This window comes from Trachurus japonicus, chromosome 2 (assembly GCF_045865225.1).
Source record: "Trachurus japonicus isolate A0001 chromosome 2, Traja_1.0".
NCBI lineage: Eukaryota > Metazoa > Chordata > Actinopteri > Carangiformes > Carangidae > Trachurus > Trachurus japonicus.
Window position 1 is genome coordinate 8,026,146 of NC_140908.1, and position 21,738 is coordinate 8,047,883.

A 21,738-nucleotide genomic window follows, 5' to 3' on the forward strand; every position below is an offset into this window, starting at 1 on the left:
GCAACAAGGCTTGCATAAGAAAAGAAGCATGACCGGCAATTTAGCTCTGATGTCAGGAGGCAGGCCTGGCTTCCTCCCTGCCTCTGTTACACACACACACACACACACACACACACACACACAGACACACACACATGCACGCACACACTCACACGGACACGATCTCTTAAATCCACCTGCAGCAGCCAGCTAAGCCTGTTGCCGTTGGAATACAAATGGCCCGAGCCCTGTTGCTGACCTCAAATCCCTCGCACTCAGCATTCCCACAAATGGCTTCACCTCCGCCCTACCTCCTTTTCTCTTCTCTTCACCCCCCCCCTCTCTCTCTTTTCCTCCCTCCTTCCTCCTCCTCCTCCTCCTCCTCCTCCTCTCCTATGATTTTCCTGGCATTTCTGATCAACACCCGTAAACCTCGCAGCCCATGATAAATAAAAGCGATCCATTTCTCAGCCGCAGCATTCCTTTCTTCTCCTCCTTTTTTTTCTCTCCCCATCTCGTCTCCAGTTGAAGTCTAAGCTAATGCGTATTGACAGGGCTTTTGCGTGTTTTTCATTTTTGCTGACGCAGTGTATTTGCCTAGCCCCCCTCCCGCCCCCCCACCTCCTCCGCTCTTTCCTCCACCACCCTCCTTCCTAAATGGCCTCAGTGTTTCTTTATGGGCTTTGACATATTTCATTAGGCGGATGGTCTTAAGAGGCCTGCCTGGCTTCTTTAATCTGGATAAAACCCTTTTTCTCTCTGGCTAGAGCTGCTGCAAGGAGCGCTTCACTCCTCTAACTCCCTCTCTCTTTCTTTCTCTTTCTTTCTTTCCTCCATCTCTCTCTCTCTCTGTCACTTACTCAAGCTGTCCCACTCTCCCTCCCTCCCTCCCTCTCTCTCTTTCTCTCTCCCCTGATTCTCCAGTCTTAGGAGTCTCCATCTTCAATAGAGCTTTTAGTTTTTTTTCTTCTTCTTTTTCTTCCCTTTCATCTTTGCCACCACTTTCCCGCTTCTTCCCAATCGCTTCTCTCTTGATTATTCTCTGTCTCCTGCTCTCTGTCGCCAGGCTCATCCCCACTTTTAGTATCCTCTCAATCCCAAACCTTCATCTCTCTTTCTTCTTTTCTCTGCCTCCTCCTCTCCTACAGCTGATTCTCTCTTTATGATCACTTCTATTCTCTTTCTCTCAACAGGCTGATCCTTTTTTATTCTCTCTCTGCTTCTGTTATCTTCAGCTCTCTCTCTCTCTCTCCCTCTCCCTCTCCTTCTCTCTTTCTTTCCATCCTCTGCAGCTGTATCTGTTCCAGCCTTATGTGATTATGGTGAACATGCTCCAGTCTCTGAGTTTCCTATACCCGGCCCAGCATCTCCTCCAGCCTCTCCGTGTGTGTGTGTTTTTTTTGCGTGCGTGCATGTGCGCGTGCGTGTGAACACCCTGCAGACAGCCAAAAGAGTAATGGACAGATATCCCTTCATTCATCCCACCATTTCTCTCCCTTAGAGTCTAACATCTCCCCTGGCAGCAGGCTGCCCTCTTACAACACACCTGGGAGCTCATCCAGCACTCTCTCTCTCTCTATCACACACACATACACACACACACATACACAACCACTGGGGCTGTGCAGAGGATTATGCTGCAATGCTGCGTCTCAGCCTCATGCACACCTGCTTACATTTGCTGGTGGCGTTGTTTGCTTTTGCTGCAATTTTCTATTTTGTTTTGTCTGTTGTGTTCCCGTCTCTTCTCCCATACAGTATGTTGTGTTCCACATGTGTCTTCTCTGTTTCTCTGGATGTTCGATGCCGCCTCGCCTGACAGCTAACCCCGCAGCGCAGCCACCGGTGCCATCGTCTCAGCGTGCCCATTAGTCCCCGTTGTTTCTTCTCCGCACAATGAGACTTTAAAACCAGCCGGCGTCCTGCCAGCGCTGAAGCCTCGGCTTTGTTTTCCCACTCTTTGTTTGGCTGCTGTGTAACTCCGCCGCTCGCTGTCATTGGCTCCTTATCTCGCGCCGTCTCTCTCCCCCCTCTCTTTTCCTTTTCTCTCCGTCCCCTCAGTTCTTTGCATCCGGCTTGTCATTGTTGATAAAAGTTGAAAGTCACCATGTTGCGCCGATTTGAATTGATTGATCACTCTGTGTCTGCGCAGGCACCATCTCCATGTGTGTGTCTTTATTGTGTTTCTATTCTTGTAATGGCTGCTACTGCTTGTATAGAAAGAAATGCAGTTTTAATGTTAAATTCGGAAATACTGTAGCAGAAAACAACCATCAGGCTACATCAGCATTAAAGGGATAGTTCAACATTTTGGCAAATTGGTCGATTGCCATAATCCCTATAGTTTTAGCAGTAGGTTCGTTACTTTTAATTGTCGGTGCAAGCTGTTTTTAGAGCGGCGGAGCAGAACCGCGAGCTGAGCTACGGAGGCTAATGGGATTTCTTGGTTTCCCTCATCAAATACACAATCCAACAAAAACAGTAAGAGATGTTAGACAGTGCTGACTAGAAGCTCTGATCACATGTGTTGTCGTGACGTCATGTGTGAAGCATGTTTTGGAGCATTTTAGTCTCTCAGTCTCTCTTCTAGCTGTCCCAACTGCTCATCCAGGTGACCTCAAACTCACACGGTCGACCTCTTTACCGTCAGCCGCCAGAAAAAACTCATAAAAAACCTTCACATGGCTGCTCATAAATTGGTGAAACCTCAATTTTCTGCCCATAAAAAGGCATCTTATTCCAGATGCTGCACGACACCTCAGCGATGTTTTACCTTGATAATATCTACAACAAGCTCTCGACCCATTACACATCACGCAGGTGGTGAATCGCTGGGAGCTACGATTGGTCACGGCATGAATACCATGTATACTGCATCCCACATTAATGTTAAGCACATTCTTCACAAGTATATCACCATGCAGGTTGGTGTTTGTCTGAATTTACACGCTCTCCAGTTCTCCCTCATTGCACAAGCACTTTTATCTGGCCGCGCGTTAACAAATGGCACATGTCCCACTCCGACCCTCATCCGTTCTCTGCCACTCCTGCCCGGCTGCTGTAATCCAGCAGAGGTAAGCAGTAATTATGAAATGGCCTTTTAAGTCCCCTCCAGTTATTAAAGCCATTCATCTACCTGGAGGCTAAATACATACAGCCCATACGTCCCCATTTCCTCATACATCTAAACAGCTAAACACAATTACTGCCCGGGCAGCGCCTCATCCTCTGCCTCTGATATAGCTGAGTGCATTCAAATAGTGATGGAAGGACGCTCAATGATTGGACAGGTCTTTCATTGGAGTGGGGTTTTGATTGGCCGTAACATGAATTGGATTTGCTTTAAGTGCACGCACAGTTGTCTGAAGTGATTCAGTCTGACGACGGCTCGGCTCTGTCACATGATTGGAAAATAGTTGCTGCGGCAAAATATTATTCACTTTTTTTTTTTTTTTTTTTTTTTTAGAAAAGGACGAGGCTGCCAATGTTTTGTGTTTTTCTTCCTGTCAACAGATGTCATGAAAAGACCCAAACTAACAAGGAACTGGGGTTTTGTTGTTTTTCTGTTGCAGCTTATTGCTCTGTGTCACTGTGCCCCATTGTTGTTCAAAAACCACTGTATTAAAAACACATTAGTGAGCTGCACCGTCATCCTCTCTTCAGTTTATTTGTGACACTTGCTGCTGTATTTAAATGTGCATTAACCCAGGGGTGAAATTAGCCCCCAACCCCCCCAAAAAAACTACAGTACAGTACCTTCCCCAGCTGTGAAAACCATAGGAGCTTTAAGAAGAGAGTAGAGAAGCTGACAAAAGCTTCACGCCCATGATGCTTTTTCTCTTTCTACCTCTCACATGTCATCATGGGTTTCAAGCTTTAAAGGCCCGTATACAGTCGCTTTAATCTAAGGTGAAGCCATGAAGATTAGTGTCATGAGAGAGCTGTGTGCCTTCTCTCTGTTGCTTTGTGCCGTCTACACAACGTAAATCCAGCTGTAAACATATATTGAGAAAGGATTGTTAATATCCACTGTTACTCAAGATTATTTAAAGTCTCCCTTTGCTTTCAGTAACTTTTATTGAAAGCGTGTAAACAGTGTAACAGGACGCAGCCTTGTAACGGTGTGTTTAATGTTTCTGGTGGATTAAGTTCAGTAACCTTCAGCGAGCTGCGTTAACACTGAGATCAGGCTTTGTTGTACAGGTGTGTAGTATTCATGTGTGTCCTGTGTTGTTGTGTTTTTTTATAACACAGTGCAGGTCAGGGCTGCAGAACAACAGCTCTGGGTTTTATCGCTCAGTCCTGAGATTGGATCTGAGATGGAAAAGTGCGTGTGTGTGTGTGTTTCTGACTCACATGTGTGTTTCCATAAACATATCTGTAGTGATTCTGCAGCCTGTGTGTGTCTGTGTGTGTCTGTGTGTGTCTGTGTGTGTGTGCGTGTACTCTCTGAACCTAATTTAAAGAACTATGGCCAGGAGCAACACGCCCTTTTTTCACTGTTGGCTAAAGTGTCTCCTTGGCAACTCACCATCACCCCCCCCCTCTCTCTCTATCACACACACACACACACACTTTACCTTCTCTGTACCACTGCCACCCCCAGCAGTTTTGATGGAGGGGGCACTTTCTTGTAACCGTGGCAACCTTTCAGCCACTCTTGCCTGCTGCGGAGCACATTGTTGCCCAGTTGATAGGTGAGTGTTAAGACCCTGCCGAGACGCCGTGGGAGGGTTTAATGTGCGGATGTGTGTAAGTGTGTGTCTTCATCTGCTTGTTTGTGCGACTCCAGTGTAATGATGCAGCTTTAGTATAAACCAGATAATATCCAGTGTCATAGTTTGGCGTTAACTAGCCTGTGTTGGATATTGTAATAAGGTAAGACAGGGATTAGCCGTGTGTGTTTGTGTGTGCTGAGAGGCGCATTAAATTTAACTACACACAGAGTCTGTATAGTAAAGCCTGTAATTTGGACATTTTTGAGTTCATTTATTCTTGTGTTCATTGGATGAAATAATTAGAGAGCTGCGCGCAGACAACTTTTATCCGGAATTGATAGTTTGTGGCGGCTGAAGGAAAAACACACATTTTAGAGTTAGACCGCAATTATTCCCTTTCAATTATTCACACGGAATATCATCATTGATAATGTGTTGACATGAATATCAAACCGGGTTGTATCGGAGCGCCGCTGGTCGCAGGTGTGTCGTGCTCACTTCTAAAGGCTGACAGAGAGCAGCACCATGGAGCGCTGTTCGTCCTAGCAGGGCCTGTCAGCGCAGCAGGACCCCCAGGCTACGTTCCAGGCAAAGACTTCACTGCTGTCTGCTCCACGCACACACGACAGCAGTCAACCTCCACTCAAGTCCCACTCTATGCAGCGCACCGAGGCGTGTGCGTGCGTGCGTGTGTGTGCGTGCGGGGGCGGGCTGCACCTGTCTGCAGGTGGATGTTGGTTGTGTGCACGTTTTTGTACAGTACAGAGGCAGGCGTGGGCTTTTGGCTGGATGCTGCTGTGTGTGTGTGTGTGTGTGTGTGTTTAGTGTGGGATGCAAGCAGCACTTTAAAGTGGCAGATGGCTGCTTCTTTGTTTTCCACAACATTTTTCTGGCATTAAAACTGTTCTTAGACTGCATTTCCCAGAAGTCACCTGTCAAATAAGTTGAGTAAGATTAGTTTTTCCTCTCTCTTTCTCTCTCTTCATTGTAAACTCCTGAATAATTGAACCACATTATGAATCACATTTCTGTCATGGTCATGAGTTTTAATTGTTTCAACTTCTGTTTGTGAGAAGTCACATTTGTCTCTATCAGTTCGTTGAGCCAAATGTGTCCATAATAAACTACCTGTGAGCCACAAGACTCATGTTCACTCATATTGAATCAAACACTTGTTTTTTTCTCCACTCAGCTGCGTAAAAGAAACTTCAGAAAACACGGCGCTAAAAGCTGAAAACTTCCCAGTTCTCTGCAGATTTCTACAAAGACTTTTTATCTCAGCTCAACAGGCCTAGGAGCTCGGTGACTGGAAGTGTTTGCACTTGATTATTTGTTTTTTTTCCCATACCTTTGACTTTTTATCAATGAACACAGTTTTTCATGATTCGTACCAATGATTCAGCTCGGTGTTAAAGCGCTAACACTAACATTAAGTGGCTGTATGTCTGTTTTTATGAGCATTATCAATCTGCACATCAAAATTAAAAAGCACCAGATCTGGAAATACCGCTGACATTTTTACCCTGAGCTGCAGTGGAAAGATTTATGTATTAATTATAACGAAATGCAACTAAGTGGAGTGGAAACAGACTTAATTAATCATGATATATATAAATCATGTGATTTAAATGTCCACTAAGGAGATGAAAAACAGCAGCAGACACAAAACAGATCTCTGTTGAGCAGTTTTTAGCCTTTTTCAAACAAACAGAAATGTCTGTCTGTCTGCTGCTTCATTTCACTTTCTTGAACAGATTTCCACAAAGTTTTTCTACTTTTGTGCAGAAAACCCACTTTGTGTCTGTGCAGCCAGTGCATCCTCCAAACCCCCCCCCCTACTTCACTACTCACTAATAGAGTGTGACCAAAAGTAGCAGCAGAGAAAGCGAGAACGTGACACGAGCGCTTGATCTGGGATGGAGGAGCGCTACAGCTGTGAAGGGCACTGCCCGTCGTCCTGGGCCGTTTGGCTGGTAGGCTGTTTGTCAAATATGTGCACCAGCTTGAATCAGTGGCAATCAGGCAGACACGATGCGAACGGATCCGTGAGAGCATCTGCTGGCACAGCGGGCAGCGATATGTGATAAACGCTGATTTCACCCTCCATTGGATCGAGCTGGCGATGATAGCCACCTCTCCCCCGCTCATCCATCCTATTAAACCCTCATTATTCATTTACCTCCAGCCTCAACCGCCTGACATGCATGGAATGAGTGCCCCACACACACACACACACACTCTTTCAAAAGTGAATTGTGCTCATATTTCTTCTGCTATTTCATCTCAGGCGGTCAAGGACACACACTATCTCAAACAGGCAGTATCATGACTCTAAAAAATGTTTTTTTCTTTCTTTTCTCACATTTTGTAGTAAACACACACATGCCCACGCACCCAGACACACACACAGTCTCTGTGTATAGTGCAGCACTGCGCTGGCAAGGAGCTTAATTCTATCAGGCTGCGAGCTGGACAGCCGTAATTACATTTGTGACACAAATCCTGCCTCTCAAATTGAGCGTTTTATTCCTGAGCGCCCCCCCCTCCTCTCTATTTATAACCCCTTATTCCCCATAAATCCCACTTCCTCTCAGAAAGTCAATTTAGGACTTAAAAGGCAGCAGCGCTCCGCTTACTTTCCCCCCCTTTCCTTTTGACTCTATCACCGCTTCAGTTTCACTTCCCCTTCTTCCCCGCTCTACTTTAGAGCTTTGAAGCCTTCGAAATGACAAAAAATACGTCTTAAGCAGTGAGTGCCATGATGCAAGAAACTCATCCCTATAGGGAAGTTTCAGAAAGAGGTAAAAAAAAAACAAATGCAACCAGCATTTGCAACCTGTTTGAGTGTGATAAACACCTGGAAGGGGGCGGGTGCAGACTACTTCCTGGTCACCTGTCGTTCAGCCTCACCTGAGGTTCCACTTTAGCAGCAGTGGAGGTCTCTGTAACATCTTCTCTCTCTTTTTTTCTCATTTTTCTTACAGTTCTGTATTTCCTCAGACCTTCCCCAGCCTTCTTGGCTTTCTCCCCCCCCACCCGCCTCCTCCCCTGCTGAATCAGCGGTGGCCTTCATCGCTTCCCTGCTCCTCCGTCTCCCCTTTCTTCCTCTCTCGAGTTGGAGGCCATACCTGAGTACAGTATGATGGCAGTTCATTTATCCCCCCCACTCCTCTCTCTCTCTTGCTTATGCATGAGCCTGTCACTTCCCGTAGTGGCGCTCCTCACCTGCACCTGTACCTCCCCACCTCATTCATCGTTTCTTCTCCTCTCCTTTATGTTTCTCCTATAAGTCTCTGACTTTCTCCCCATTTCTGTCAAGCCTGTTTTTCACCACCTCCCCCCCTCTCTCTTCATTTCACCTTCATATTCTGGGTTTTAACCTTTTTAAGCTTCATTCTTAAAAAAAAAGCTATTCAAGCTAAAATCAGCTGATACAAAGTTTGAAAAGCTGAACTGACTGGATCTACGTGTTAGAAAAAAAAAAAAAAATCCAGTCCTAAAGATATAAAGAGAACAAGACATAATATTTATTCATAATTTTTATGATTTGGATATTGATTCCAATTCCTTTCAGTTCACAGTGATTGCAGCCTAGTCTGGCACAAATGAATAAAGTATGGACGTCAGACTCCAGGGCACCGGCTCGTAATGCATCAGATATCTGTTGGACTCGATCTCTCATGAACTGATCTTAAACTAAATTTAATTTCCTGCAGCATTAAGATTTTAAAAAGTTAAATGTAGCTGCTCTCTAAAGAAGGAAATATTACTGTACTGTGAGAGACAGGAACTGTATTTGTTTTGGAAGCGGTGGGATACATTTTGCTAAAAGCTTGTGAGTCACTTTAACATTTTGGAGCAAAACACCCTCCTCCTCCTCCTCCATCTCTGTTTCCCCCCTCCACTCCCATCTAATCTTCTCATTTTCATCCGCCCACGTCCTCACTAACATCCCCCCCCCTCCCTCTCTTGTCTCCTTTGTCTCCCAGGGCCTTCAGGTGGTGGAGCGCTGGGCCCGACCCTGGGCCTCTGGAAGTCCAGCTCCCTGGAGAGCCTCCAGACGGCCGTGTCGGAGGCCAAGCAGAGCCACAGCCAAGCCCAGGTGCCCTTTCATCGCCCGCGGCCGCACATGGTCCGGGGCCGGGGATGCAACCAGAGCTTCCGCAACGCCATCGACAAGTCCTACGAGGGCCCGTCTGAGGACGGTGAGACTTTTAATCAGTGTTTTCAAAGCAGAAAAAGTGCGTTCAGGCACTGGCACTGTCGCTGTTATACGGCATCCTTCCCTAGACATTGTATCCATTTTAGATTAGAGACTGCACTGCCAATACACATCCCTTAGGCTTTATAACACACTGGCACTCAAGAAGAGCCCGCGGCCTGCCAAGGGACAGTGCTTAGCCTAAGTACCTTAATGAAATGCTACATGATTTTATCCACTCAGCATTTTACGAAGAGCAACTTTATATCTTACAGCAGCATATTTTAATGCTCTACCTTGTGAACCCACAGACATGCAGGATGCGAGTGTGTGTGTGTGTGTGTGATCATGGAGGAAATTACAATCCTCCATGTTTGCTAAAATCATTACGACTTAATGCCGAATATTGGCTAATGATGTTAGGGAAAATCTGGAGTGTGAAAAATTAGCCGTCTAGTGTGGTGTTAGAATTAGCTTTATTTTTAGTCAGTCTTTACAACTCACCCAAACACTCAACCAGAAATGAGATTTTTCTGCTGCTGTTTGACCCAGTTGTGTTGTGTTGTGAGTTGATCTGAGCATGTGAATGTGGAAATTCACCATAAGAAAGGTGATACGAGTTCTGGTGGAGGCCGTCTAGGTGTAGAGAAATGCCTGTTGCACTAGGAGAGAAGCTGCTGTATAATAGACCACCAACTATCTCAGTGAAAAGATCCACAGCCGAGCTCACACACACACTCTAACCGATACAATAGAAGTAAAGCATGCCGCTGCATCTATGAGCGTGATACACAACCTCTGTCCTCCACCCTCCATGTGTAACCACGCCGACCGTTTACTCCTCCACAGACGATGACATGTCAGAGGTGAGCTCCGGGCACGAAACCCCCGTCAGCACCTCTTCTCGCCACGGCCTGGACGCAGAGGACGGGAAGAAGAAGAAGAAAGACAGGAAAGACAGGAAGAAAGAGAAGAAGCCCAAAGGGAAGAAGAAAGACGACTCTGTGGACGATCTGGATAAGAAGACCAAAAAGAAAGGATTTGGCCTCTTGAGGTAGGAGACCTGGATGTTGTTGAACACTCGGGTTTATTACACATTTATATTTTCACCTCTTTTGAACTTTCGGGGCTCTGAGGTGACTCTCCGACTTGATTGGTCAGTCAATGATAAATTAAACAAAGGACTTCCAGAGGCGGCCATGCCAGTGCCTTGATTCTCTAATTTGAAAAGGTCACCTGCTTAACAAGAAGTGTGAGCTAAAAATGAGCAGGTAATGAGGCTTGTATTTCATCACTATCCCGGAAACTCCAAGGTTTTATCCTGGAGCGTCAACAAGACAGTAATTACTTTTACTTTACTGGCCCGACTGCTCCGACTTCCAGGGAAATTAGTACTTTGCTTTTTTACGTTTCTATCCTGCTGTGGCTCAGGTCAGGTTAGGTGCTTTTAAATGACAGAAACAACCACATAAGCATCTTTGCAGCTGTAAAAGAAAGAACATATCAGATGCTTGCTTTGTGCAAACAGTCGGATTTAGGTTTCATGTATGAATCGATGGAAAGCAGCAGCAGCCTGTCCTACTTTCCCCTGGTTTAGTCTCAACAAATTACCCACTGAACACAGCTGGATTAAGGGATATTGGGTTATTGGATATGAACACAACCTTATCAGTAATGGAGGGTATCCATTATCTCTCAATCCAAGCAAAGTCCCCGCGACACAGTACCAGCCCAAACCGCTTGTCACCCCTTTATCAACGTGTCCCCATCGTGATTGCGGTGGTCCAATCCTCCGACTGCAATCCTTATCTATTGGCAGTGACACGGTGTGGTCAGTGTATCACCGCACTTCCAACACTTGAGATTCAATTAGGCTGCTGTGAGAGATAGCGCAGGCCGAGCGTGGGCCTACAGATGGCAGATAAGAATCCAATCGGCCACAGTGTCAAGGGCAGTAATGGAAGAGATGTTCACACGGTGAGTGGAGAGTAGGGCCGAGACGGGGAAGGGCAAGATGAAGGACACGGGGCTGAGCGCTGCACACCAGAACACGTGTCAGAGAGGTTGCAGTTGACTGTAAACCTACTGAACATCCAGTCGACCTAGTGTTTAATGCCCCGGATCGAATATACTCACCTTTGTCATCTGGCATATTAAATAACTGCATCCGAAACAAGAAAATATGTTGAAGTTGACACGACTAGCCGGGAGACAGATTGTGTTTATATACATTTTTAAAGAAGCTACACTCTCATTCCTCTGTTTTTCTGTTGGGGTTATTTCCTTCATTAGTAATAAAGCCCCACACTTTCTATTTCTGTGCATCAGCATGCACACATCTACACAGGGCCGACCAATTCCAAGATGCGACCTTGTTTCTAAATGAGCAAACTTAATGAATGTGTAAAGGCTCAGGGTGTTTCTTCACACATGAGTCTGCTGCTGTGCACCAGACCTGCTCCTACAGCTCGCTGCTATCCACCGCACTAATCAACACTCTCTGGAGCCGTATAGGAGACGCTCCGCACCGCCTCAGGCTTCTATAATGATGATGTACACTATTTATTTTCTGGACTGTAAGGAAATGTGTAGTTTTTTACACCACCGGGTGATGATCATGTTCGACGCCAGTTAAGGCAATTAAACGCGATGCGAGGCTTTGTGTGTAGGCGTTTAAGCATGTGGCAGCTGGACTGTGCAGACCCATGAATAAAGAATGAATAATTTAGCATTTATCATAATCCATGATGAGGTGTATTGATGAAAATGCACCAGTAGGATTATTGAATATTCATTTGGAGCAGAGCCTCACCCCAGCCACTCTAACTTCAGGTCTTTGTCCCGTGATCTCTATCAGCTGCTCGATACAGATGTGACTGCAGACCTGTGTACGTCGCTGCACACTTCTCTCTCTTATTCTTTTTTTTTAATTGGCCACTTTAGTCTGAAACACTCAAACCCAGCCCGCCTGTTGATCCAGGCACAGATGCTGAGTGCTTTCTGTCTCAACAATAGAAGTGAGCATTGTAAAAGGCCTCCAGATTGTTGCACCACGCCACCATCTCTCTCTCTCTCCCTCCCTGGCCTTTATCTGGCCGGCTTGATCGTTATTGAACTTGAAATATGACTTAATTAGCTGGAGTATTGCACGGTTCAATCTAATTGCAGCTCTCAAATGTTATTTTACTCCAATGGCAGCATTAGGAAAAGGGCAAATTATAAACATATGACCTCAATTTACCTCTGCAATGGAAGTGTGCACAACAGCAGCTCGCACAACAACCGTTGGACGTGGGCCCTGTCCTTTCAGAGGCCATAAATGTTTAGTTTGTCTGCGCCCAGTGTTTGAGGAGCGAGTTGTTTTTGGCAGCGGCTCGTCACAAACAGCTGGGCGTAAGGTGACCCCCGGAAAACACATATTTGTTTTCTGCTAAATCCATATGTGATTCTGGTGATGCTTTGCGCGGCGCTCGTCTCTGAAACTGTACGCTCTAATAACACAAACTGCTACTGCTGTATTTATCCAGCTGTCCTGACAGATCGCCAGCCAGGGTGTCGGTTTTTATAGTCGAAATGCGTGTGAAAGCTCCAGAGCAGCTACAGAAGCAACCTTGTGGTGAGATTGTTTTTTATTTTCACTTCTGAAAACAGCATCAGTCCAGTTGTCCGGTCTTCCCTGGATCAGGCACCAAAGTTTTGATAAATGGCGGCATGTTGAAATAAGACAACCATCGAGCTCTACTTGGTGCTGTGCTGTGAGATTTAAAGAGGAACTATGCAGGATTTCCACCTTAAAGCAGAAGTAAGCGATATTTTTGTGTTAATATAAGTCTTAAATAGTTATATCTTCCGACAGCAATCACTTACATAGAGTGTTTGGACCGAAACACGGGTCTCTCAGTCACTCTGCTCTGCTCTGAGCCGAGGAGAAAACTTTTCTCGTATCCTACAAGTTTTATCCAATGAGGAGCGAGAACGGCATGAAGGGCTGTGTGTGCAGCCAAGGGATGCGCCTGAATGTGGTGACGTAGGGACGAGGACGGGGGCTGCTAACTCCATCGGCTGACAAGACGTTATGGTGCGTTCAAGGCAACCCGTAACTTGTGTTTTTCCGACCTGTGAAGTTGTACCGGTTCGATCTGGTACGAGTTCACGGGTCGGAAGTTACGAGTGGCCGTTATAGTGACTTTCACAGGTAAAACAGGTCGGAAAAACACGAGTGGGTTGCCTGGAACGCTACAAAGTCGTAAGTCGTGACTTGAAGCTGTAATTTACGGTTTCAAAAGCCTGCCTGGAACGCAGCATTAGCCAAAATGACCGGATCGCTTACTTCTGCTTTAACTGTGCTACATTTTTACCTTAATTTAACAGCTTCGGAGTAATTGTGATGGTTAAATAAATGACTTGTAACTTGTTATCAGAGTCTCCAAACCGGTCTCCCAGATCTCGTCTCTGCCGCCCCACCACACAAACGCACTCCGTAACCTGTAATCTCTTGTTTATGAGAGATAAGACTACACAGATATACACATCGGAACGCGTATAGATACAGTATATAACGTTATCCACTACTCCCTGGATTGATTTCTCGCTGGCTTCATTGAAAACAAATGCACATGGCCGGGAGGAGGGTTAGCAAAACACCAGAGTTGCATAGTTCCCCTTTAAGAAGCAGTTCTCAGCCTCAGCCTGTGCTTTTTCTAACACTCCAGTTTCTCTGAAGTGAGCCCGGCCTCAGTCCTGGGCTTCTCCTCTTTTCCGTCACCGCCAGCCTCTCGAAGCCGACGTTCACATCTCGTCTCCCTGATTGCTAAATAACCCAAGACGAATGGCAGCTCCTTCCAGACCTCCCCTCGCCGGAGGCTGCCCTGCTCGTCTTGTCTGCATTCAGCAGACGGCGGCGAAGCCTTCGCCCTGGAACGCCGCCTCGGGGTCCGTGCCGCTGACGGACCGACACTGGGACTCTGCTCTGTTGTTTTCTCTCCCAGCACTCTTGTTGCACAAAGAGGAGAAGCTGGTCAGAGGTTTCAGATGTCTTCATCAAACAGGGATATTCACATTACAGCCTTTGATTTACATAAAACTCCTGCCAACAATATTATTTCATTTAAGCAGCTTCCCTCTGCTCCGTAGCACAAAGTGATATATTTAAGTTTCTCAGCTTTGGGAAGTTGATCGTGGCTTTAACTCCAAAGCTCATACGCTGTCTTATTTTTGTGTGAGGATTAGACATATTATGGCCTGATCCAGCATGACTTAATCGGGAGGTCAGGGTTGGAAGGATATAGCTTGTGACTAACATCCTCTGCTTGTGTCATCAAGTGAGTCTCGGTCCCCAGTGACATCTGATGTTTGGCTGAATGATGAAGCCGCATGTATTTTTATTCCATCTCCCCTCCACCGCAGATCCGAGCCACTCCGTCTGCCTGAGTGTGTGCCACCAATCACCGGGTGTATCATCGCTCACCCGCCCCTCTGGCCCCCACCGGCCACTGTGACACATCCCGTCTCTCTCCCCCTCCCCCGTGCGTCCCGTCAGTCACTCAGTCAGGATCAATGCTGAGCCGTCGCTATCAGTACCGCGTCCCACTGTGACAGCGCGCAGAAACACCCCTCCGCCAATTTAAAGGGACATGAAAGCCGGCGTTTTGATCCGCTGTTTACAAACCTACATACAACGCGATATATCCCACTCCAACACTTCTCTGTTTGCGCCGCCAAAGAAATCCGACAGGGAAGCAAGCCAATTAGCGCCGTCCGTTCCGCTCTTATCCTATCGCAGAGCAGCAGGATGCACGGGGTTGAAAGGTAGTCACTGGTGGGCTGTGCTCTGCACAACCAAAGCCTTGTTGTCAAAGTGGAGGGGCCTGCTGCAAGATGATTTCTGATGGATTACTGCTGTTATTGTGCACTCCTCCTCCTCCTCCTCGTTCTCTTCCCCGAGTCCCTCACCTTCGTCTTTCTTCAAGTTTCATGATGAGCCCTCTATCCTCTCTCTGTTCTCTCCTCCCTCCCTCCCTCTCTCATGCCCTTCTGCTTTTTTGTCCTGTTTCATCTCCTCCTTCTGTTTTCTGTCACCTCTCTTCATCTCTTCACTCAGCTCCACTATACCTGGCTGTTTTTTTTGCAGTTCGTCTCTCTGTCCTTGAACGAACTGTTGATTCGACCAGGCTGCAATGAGCTTTCAAGTCCCACTTGAATTCACACAGTTTGATCGTTTTCTACAATGACGTGTGCTAATACCTCCCCTGCCTTGTTCACTTGACCTGCTGTCACGTTAACAAGCTAGGGTAGGTATTTGTTTACTTGACAGGAGGTCAAGTAAACAAGCAGACGACAAGTTGCTCTTTAGATTTAGTGATTGCGAATTTTCTCTTCCTTATTGCTGCTGCTCTTTTCTCTTCACGACGGCTTATAATACACTTCGCCTCAGTTCTCGTTCTTTCATTCTAAACAAACTAGGAAAGTCAAACCTATCATTTCCTATGCATTTCCCAGGGAACACTCAGTGATGGATGCTCAGTGCGGCAAACATAAAAGCCTTTCCGAAAAAGGCTATAGCTCTTATATAATCACTGTTTTGCCTGTGATATATAGATCTTGAAATTGTTACATGTTGTGGCTTTAAATGTATAAATAACACAGAGAAAGGAGAGGAAAGAGAGTGTAAGGAGGAAGGAGAGATGTAGACAACTATTTGAACTGTCCCTGGTTGTCAGCGGTGTTAGGCAGGCATACCAAAATCCCTCTGACATGTTTGTGTGGGTGTCTTAGCAGCGACTCTAAGCCGCAATCGGGGTAAATTGAAGGTGCATTACCTAATCCCACCGTTGGTTAATGCACCGCAGGTGGATTCCTTTGATCCACCATCTCATCTGGCATTTAAGGGCTGTTAGCAGCACTGATACGGAGCGGCGTCTCAGAGAGAGCAGTTATTAATGTTAGTATTCTCTTTTGTAAAATATGTATAAGGCCATGCGTTTCACACACAGGACACTCCTACCTCCTGTGGCTGAGCTTTGTCTCTCTCTATTCATCTCTGCTCATCTCTTTATCTTCCCAATAAATAATGTATGCAAAAACCGCAAATCACTTTCTTCGCAACACTTGACATGTATGGAAGGCAGCGCTGTGGCTCGCTAATCAGAGCTGCCTTAAACACATGTTCACAGGGAAAGTGAAGCCCCGCAGTGTCTATTCTCCCACTTCTGCTTTTAAAAGCTGAAGTGTTCACCGAGCAGAGGTTGAAATGATTGAAACGGAGACGGCAATCATGCAAATCCCAATGAGGGTTAATATCATGTCTCTTATCATCTGTTGGTTGCAGACAGGAACCTAGAGATGGTTATTTATATGTGCATGTGTGTGAATGTGTCTATACATTAAATGCATATTTCTTCATTATCAATTCCTTTATATGCTGCTCACGTTTTATTAAAGTCAGTCATTTGAGGCCATTATGGTTCTCAGGCTTATCAGCCGGTGCTAATGCAGTTGTCCCCTCAACCCCAGAAATGTAGCGTAACATTGAAATACTGTTAACAGCAAGCAGGGAATCACCCTTCATAGAAAAAGAGGAGTCTTAAAATGACATCTATTTCGTTTCATAATTCACATTTGTGCTCAATTTGCTCGCTGTAAAACTCCCGCTGCCCTAAATATAAAAAGCTGCCAAGTATTTTTTTTAACCGTTGTTGAAAATGAGCTTTTATGCAGCAGAAGCAGCTTCCTGTACTCGCTATAGAGACACAATTCTAATTTACAACTTCGCCAGGGAGGCAAACAGACACGGACGCTATCACCGTCGGCAGCTGCCGGGGAAAACAAATTAACTTTTTCCCTCCATTTCTAGCCTCCATTCAGCGCAATGGGCAGCTTTCCTGAAATGATGTGTGGGTATATTGGTGTTGATGTGAGCTGTCAGTCAAATATCAGAGGGATGGGGAATTGACAGTGGAGATGATGAGGAAATCCTCATGCATATATATCAGCTGATAAAGGGGCAGTCACAACAAGCCGCCGCCTCCCTCTCCCCTCCGTCCTGCTCCGTTTCTGTCGCCGCCGTTCACTCTCTACATCCCTGCCGCCTTCCCCTTGAAATTCCCTCTTCTCTTCTCACACCACGTCGCTTTTATGTTTCTTGTCTTTCATGCCACGGCTCCACCTGCCTCCCCTTCCTCCTTCTTCAGCCGTTTACCTCACAGCTCTGCTCTTATTTACAGCTCCAGCAGGGAGGAAAGGAGGGGAGGAGGGGAGGAGGGAGGCAGGGATGCCGACTCACTCTGCAGTTTGACCATGAAGAAACTCAGCAGTGCAGTTGACGAATTAATTACTTTATTCATAGGCTTCTAAACAACTTGTTTACATCCTCCTCCCAGAGTTTCCCTGGAAGTTCGGGAGCCACAAAGTCTATACTCTTTAATTATAAGCCTTCTAGCCTGCACAGCCAATTAGATTATCTACCATGTATTCATTTTCCATACTGATTTACATCCTCTGTTATGTAATGAGCAATCTGCAGAAAGCTAATCACTCTGTAATGTTGAGTTTTGCCAGCAATCGTTATACCAAAGTGAAGTGAGTGTCACATATTTCAAATGACAGAGATTTCATTGAGGAATGAAGCTCCCTGTTTTTTATTTCTACCGGTAACGTCTGTGACTCATCCAGCTGGGGAACACGATACCCCACATTTGTACGGCGAATGATCCGCCCTAAGGTAATTATCAGATGAGACCGGGATACGAGACTTCCATTTATGTTGATCAGTTTCACGATCCATCAGGTCCCATCCAGTTATGACATTTGAATTGACCCAGAGGGACGGACGGTTTGAAGCGCAGACACATCCGTATCGGCCAGACGGCATTTCAGCAGCCCCCGACGCGCCCATCACTCACCGGCCAATTAAAGGTATTCATGTGGCCACAGGAAACAGTCACGACCAATTAGCATTTGATCTTACGTTTACTGGCGCGCGCACACGTGCACGCAAAGTGCAGGGCGCCAGGAAGCGATTACACCTCCAATGGCGCTCGCGTCCTATTCAGTCATCTTCATGCCATGAGTGATGGATGAACTTCCTCTGTCATTTAAGGTCTGCTAATGACACACACATGCAAGAACACACACACATGCACTCTCTCCGCTCTCTTCTTGTGCCCCCTCACGTATATCTGTCACTAAAACACACACACACACACACACACACAGAGCAGTGACCTCTGCTATCCAGACGGAGAAGGTTAAGTGTTTCTTGTCTGAGGATGTGTGCAGGGCTGGAGGAGCCAAGAGTCTAACCTTTCCCAGTCTGCCAATGGCTCTCATCTGGAGTCACTGTGACCTGGCCTTTTCCCCAGGCTCCATGGGAGAATGCTAAGAATGTATTTTTTCCCCCTTTTTTTATTTTTGAAAAGAGTTCACAGGTAGTTTAGAGCAGTAAATACACCTCTGTTGATTTTCATTTTCTCATCATCTGATGTTCTCATTGCAGCTGCTTGTATACATTTGTGTCGAGAAGCTGTGCAAGGGTGCATCGCTGTTGTGATACTGTCTCCCTGGGTGCAGTGTTGTCAGCGACTATAAAAGCACAAAGGGGGGAGAGTGAGGGAGGGAGGGAGGGAGGGAGAGGGGGTGCGACCAGTCTCCAGTTGTTTTCTGGACTGCACATATTGTCCAGACACAGCGAGACAAACACACAAACAGCAGCTCCCACGCTGGCAGGGTGTGAGGAGGAGGCGTGTAGCCCAGCAGTCTCATTAAATATTAATGGCTCCCCCTGACAGGAGTGGGAAGAGGAAGAGGAAGAGAGGAGACAAATTGCAGACGGTGACGGATTTTGCGCGGAATTGCTTAAATATGCCACATATCAAAATGTGAAACAATTAAAGGGAAGCTCATATTTCACCGGGCGGCCCCTGGTCGGCGCAGCACTCCAGTAACTCGCACTCCTCCTCCCCCATTCCTTCTCCCTCACCTCTCTTGCCTTCTTCTTGTCTTTTAATATAGCCATTCTTTCATCTCCCTTTTTCTTTTCGCCTCTTCACTTTCCTCTTGTCCACTCCTCAGCCACACATATTCCTTTTTTTCTCCTCTCTCTCTTTGTCATCATTAGATCTACTCTCCCCCTCTTCCCTCCATCACTCTATCCTTTGTCTGACTTGTAGTCTCGGTACTCGAGGGACCGGCCAGGCGTTGATTAAGACGAGTTTTCCATATCTGCTGTCTGCTCCTGTGGGAGCTACCTGCTGTGCGCTCATACCTGTCTGTCTGCCTCCATCTTCTCGCCTCCGGCTTTTAGATTAAAGTCATTTGGAAAAAGAAAATTAAAAATGCTTTTGCCTGTTTTGACCGTTCCATATTTGCAGCAGGGCTGGTGCCTTCACAGACCAATGGGAAAGTGCTGTGAAATTGAGTTAACATGCATTCAAGTATTAGATATCAAAATATGAAGCAGCGGATGAATCCTCCTCTCGCATCCTCCTCCCTACATTATTAATATGCTCTAAGTGAAGCTGTTTTAACTCTGATTAGCATTGGGTGGATCTCTCTTAGCTGCAGTTTTATCGCACACGCTCTCCCTCGTTTTTCTTCTTTTTTTTTTTTTTCTATCGAGCAGCCGTGTCGCTGCTAATATCAGCCATTAATGGAAGCTGATTTGGTCCAGATTTCTGGTGTGCAGTGCAGGGCAGAGGAGACGAAAAGTCAGATAAATAGATTTAATTATACCCAGTGGGGAAAACATAGTGCCTCCTGGCTGTTTTCATTACCGAACAAAGGCGGGGCGTTGTGCAAAAAGAAAAACAGAAAAGAAGGGCCCGGATTGGTTCTTGCTGGTGTCGATCAAAACCATCACTCGCTGGCCTCATGTGACCTTTTGTTGTCGGGTGGCAGTCCACTTGTAGCCTGATCCTCATTTCCAGTAGGAAACCAATTTTAAAGAGCTCTTGTTGTCTATTTTCTGCTGCCTCTGTTATTCTGTCTATTTCAAGCCTGAAATATTTTCCGACTCGTCTCACAGTGAGGCAGCGCCGCGATGCCAGAACAGGAGAAGGAGGCACCATGTTACATCACAACCCTCTATAGTGTTAATCTCTCTCCCCCTCTCTCTCTCTGTCTCTTACTTCTTCCCATCCCTCTCTTAAATTGCTCTGCATTTTGTTTCTCTTTCTCCCTCCCTCTCTCTCTCTTCTCTCTTTACTCCAAACTCCACCGAGATATGTGCACCGCTCCACAAAAACATACAGAGCAATCTAATTACTGCGATAACATTTCTGCTTGGCTGATTAACTGTTCTCCCTGCGCCGCTGAAAGCAGCAGCATTGCTTCTATATATTCCTAAGCTCCTTATTCCTCCCCAGCCGAGCTGCACTTTCACAGGAGCTTTGGCTCACCCATCCATCTCTCTTCTTTTCTCTCACTTTTTCTTTTTCTCTCTCACTTCACGGGCTGTTTTTTATCCTCAGTGTCTCTCGTCTAGTCTCCGAGGCAGATAGGCTATTTAGCCGGCTCTTACTTTTTCTCGCTTGCTCATTTAATTCCTTTTTTCTTACTCATTCTTTTTTTCTGCCTTTCTCTTCCTCTCTTCTTCATTTCTTTCTCCCACCCTGCCTCTTTTGGCATCTCTATCTCAGTCTCTCATGTGTTCTCCAAGGCAAATAGGATATTAGGCCAGTTCTCTTCCTCTCTCTGAGCTCTGTGCTGCCTCCTCCTCCTCCTCCTCCTCAGCTTCTTTCAAACACGCCAAGTCTGTTGCAAGAAATTAAATTTTAAAGACACCAAACCTGTCTTAAACACACTTTTATCTTCTCACGCCGCCATAGTTTCAACATTGACTTTGACCAGAACTCTTTTCTCCACATGCCAGGCTCCATGATCCTTCTCACTGATGCATCGACAACACACTCAGAGGAGGAAAATAAATCAATCGGGCTGAAAAGTCGACACCAGAATATTTTGAGAACATAAACTACAATGATTTTAAAAGTATTTTAAGGCTGCTTCGTGGCCCGCACTTTTATATTTCTGAACTTTTATTCCACATGAGCTCATGTGTAGCTTAAGATCCATGGCCAGAGGTCTTTTGGCAGCTCCAGAGTCCCGGCTTAAAATTAGAGGGGACCGAGTCTTTGCAGTCGGGGCCCCTGAGGCTGTGGAGTGAAGAAAGGCTGGTTGAATCATCTTTTAAATCTTAAGCTTTCACTTGTTTCTTTTCACCTGAGTTGAGTCTTATCTTGCATTTCCATTGTTCTTCACACAACTTTATGTTTATACTTCATGTTTTTTCATTATATTTTTTGAAGCAGTTTATAAGAGGTTTCAAGAAAGTGACCCTGTAAGGATTGGTGTTATCCTACCTCTCTCCACCAAGCAGACAGGATGCTAAACCATCTGTGCCATTGTGTGTCTCACTTTGTGTGTGTGTCTCACCTCCAACGCTGCATGCCAAGGTGTTGCAAGCTCACACACATAATGTACACATACGCACATGTCAATTAAAGCCTCATCCTGGTCTGGGAAACACGCCGTCCTCAACGCACACACTCCTCTTGCACATCCACAGCTCCAGACAGGCTTCTCACATCCCTCGTTATGCCTGGCGATAACTAGCCACCCACTGACTCCCTGCTGCACCAGATAGGAAAGCTTATTAAGACTATACACACCCCAAATTGCACTGCGCACTGCCAGAGTTGTTGTCACAACTGCAGGGAACAAAACAGGGCTATAACGCCGAGACCGGAAGCAGAGACTGACGCCGTTTACAGTCTGCAGAGAGACGTTCAGACCTTCAGCTGCAAGCGGCTGACTGACGCACTTTGTTAAGACAATTATGAGTAA

General features: G+C 46.1%; 1 protein-coding gene across 1 annotated transcript in view; it reads left to right on the top strand.

Annotated features, from left to right (window-relative positions):
- The window catches only part of pard3ba (par-3 family cell polarity regulator beta a), a 143,272-nt gene that overhangs the window by 77,665 nt on the left and 43,869 nt on the right, over positions 1-21,738 (top strand). The window contains exons 18-19 of the mRNA XM_085798114.1: positions 8,687-8,902; positions 9,748-9,952. Coding sequence (XP_085654240.1) covers positions 8,687-8,902; positions 9,748-9,952 — 421 coding nt within the window. The remainder of the gene's footprint in view (positions 1-8,686; positions 8,903-9,747; positions 9,953-21,738) is intronic.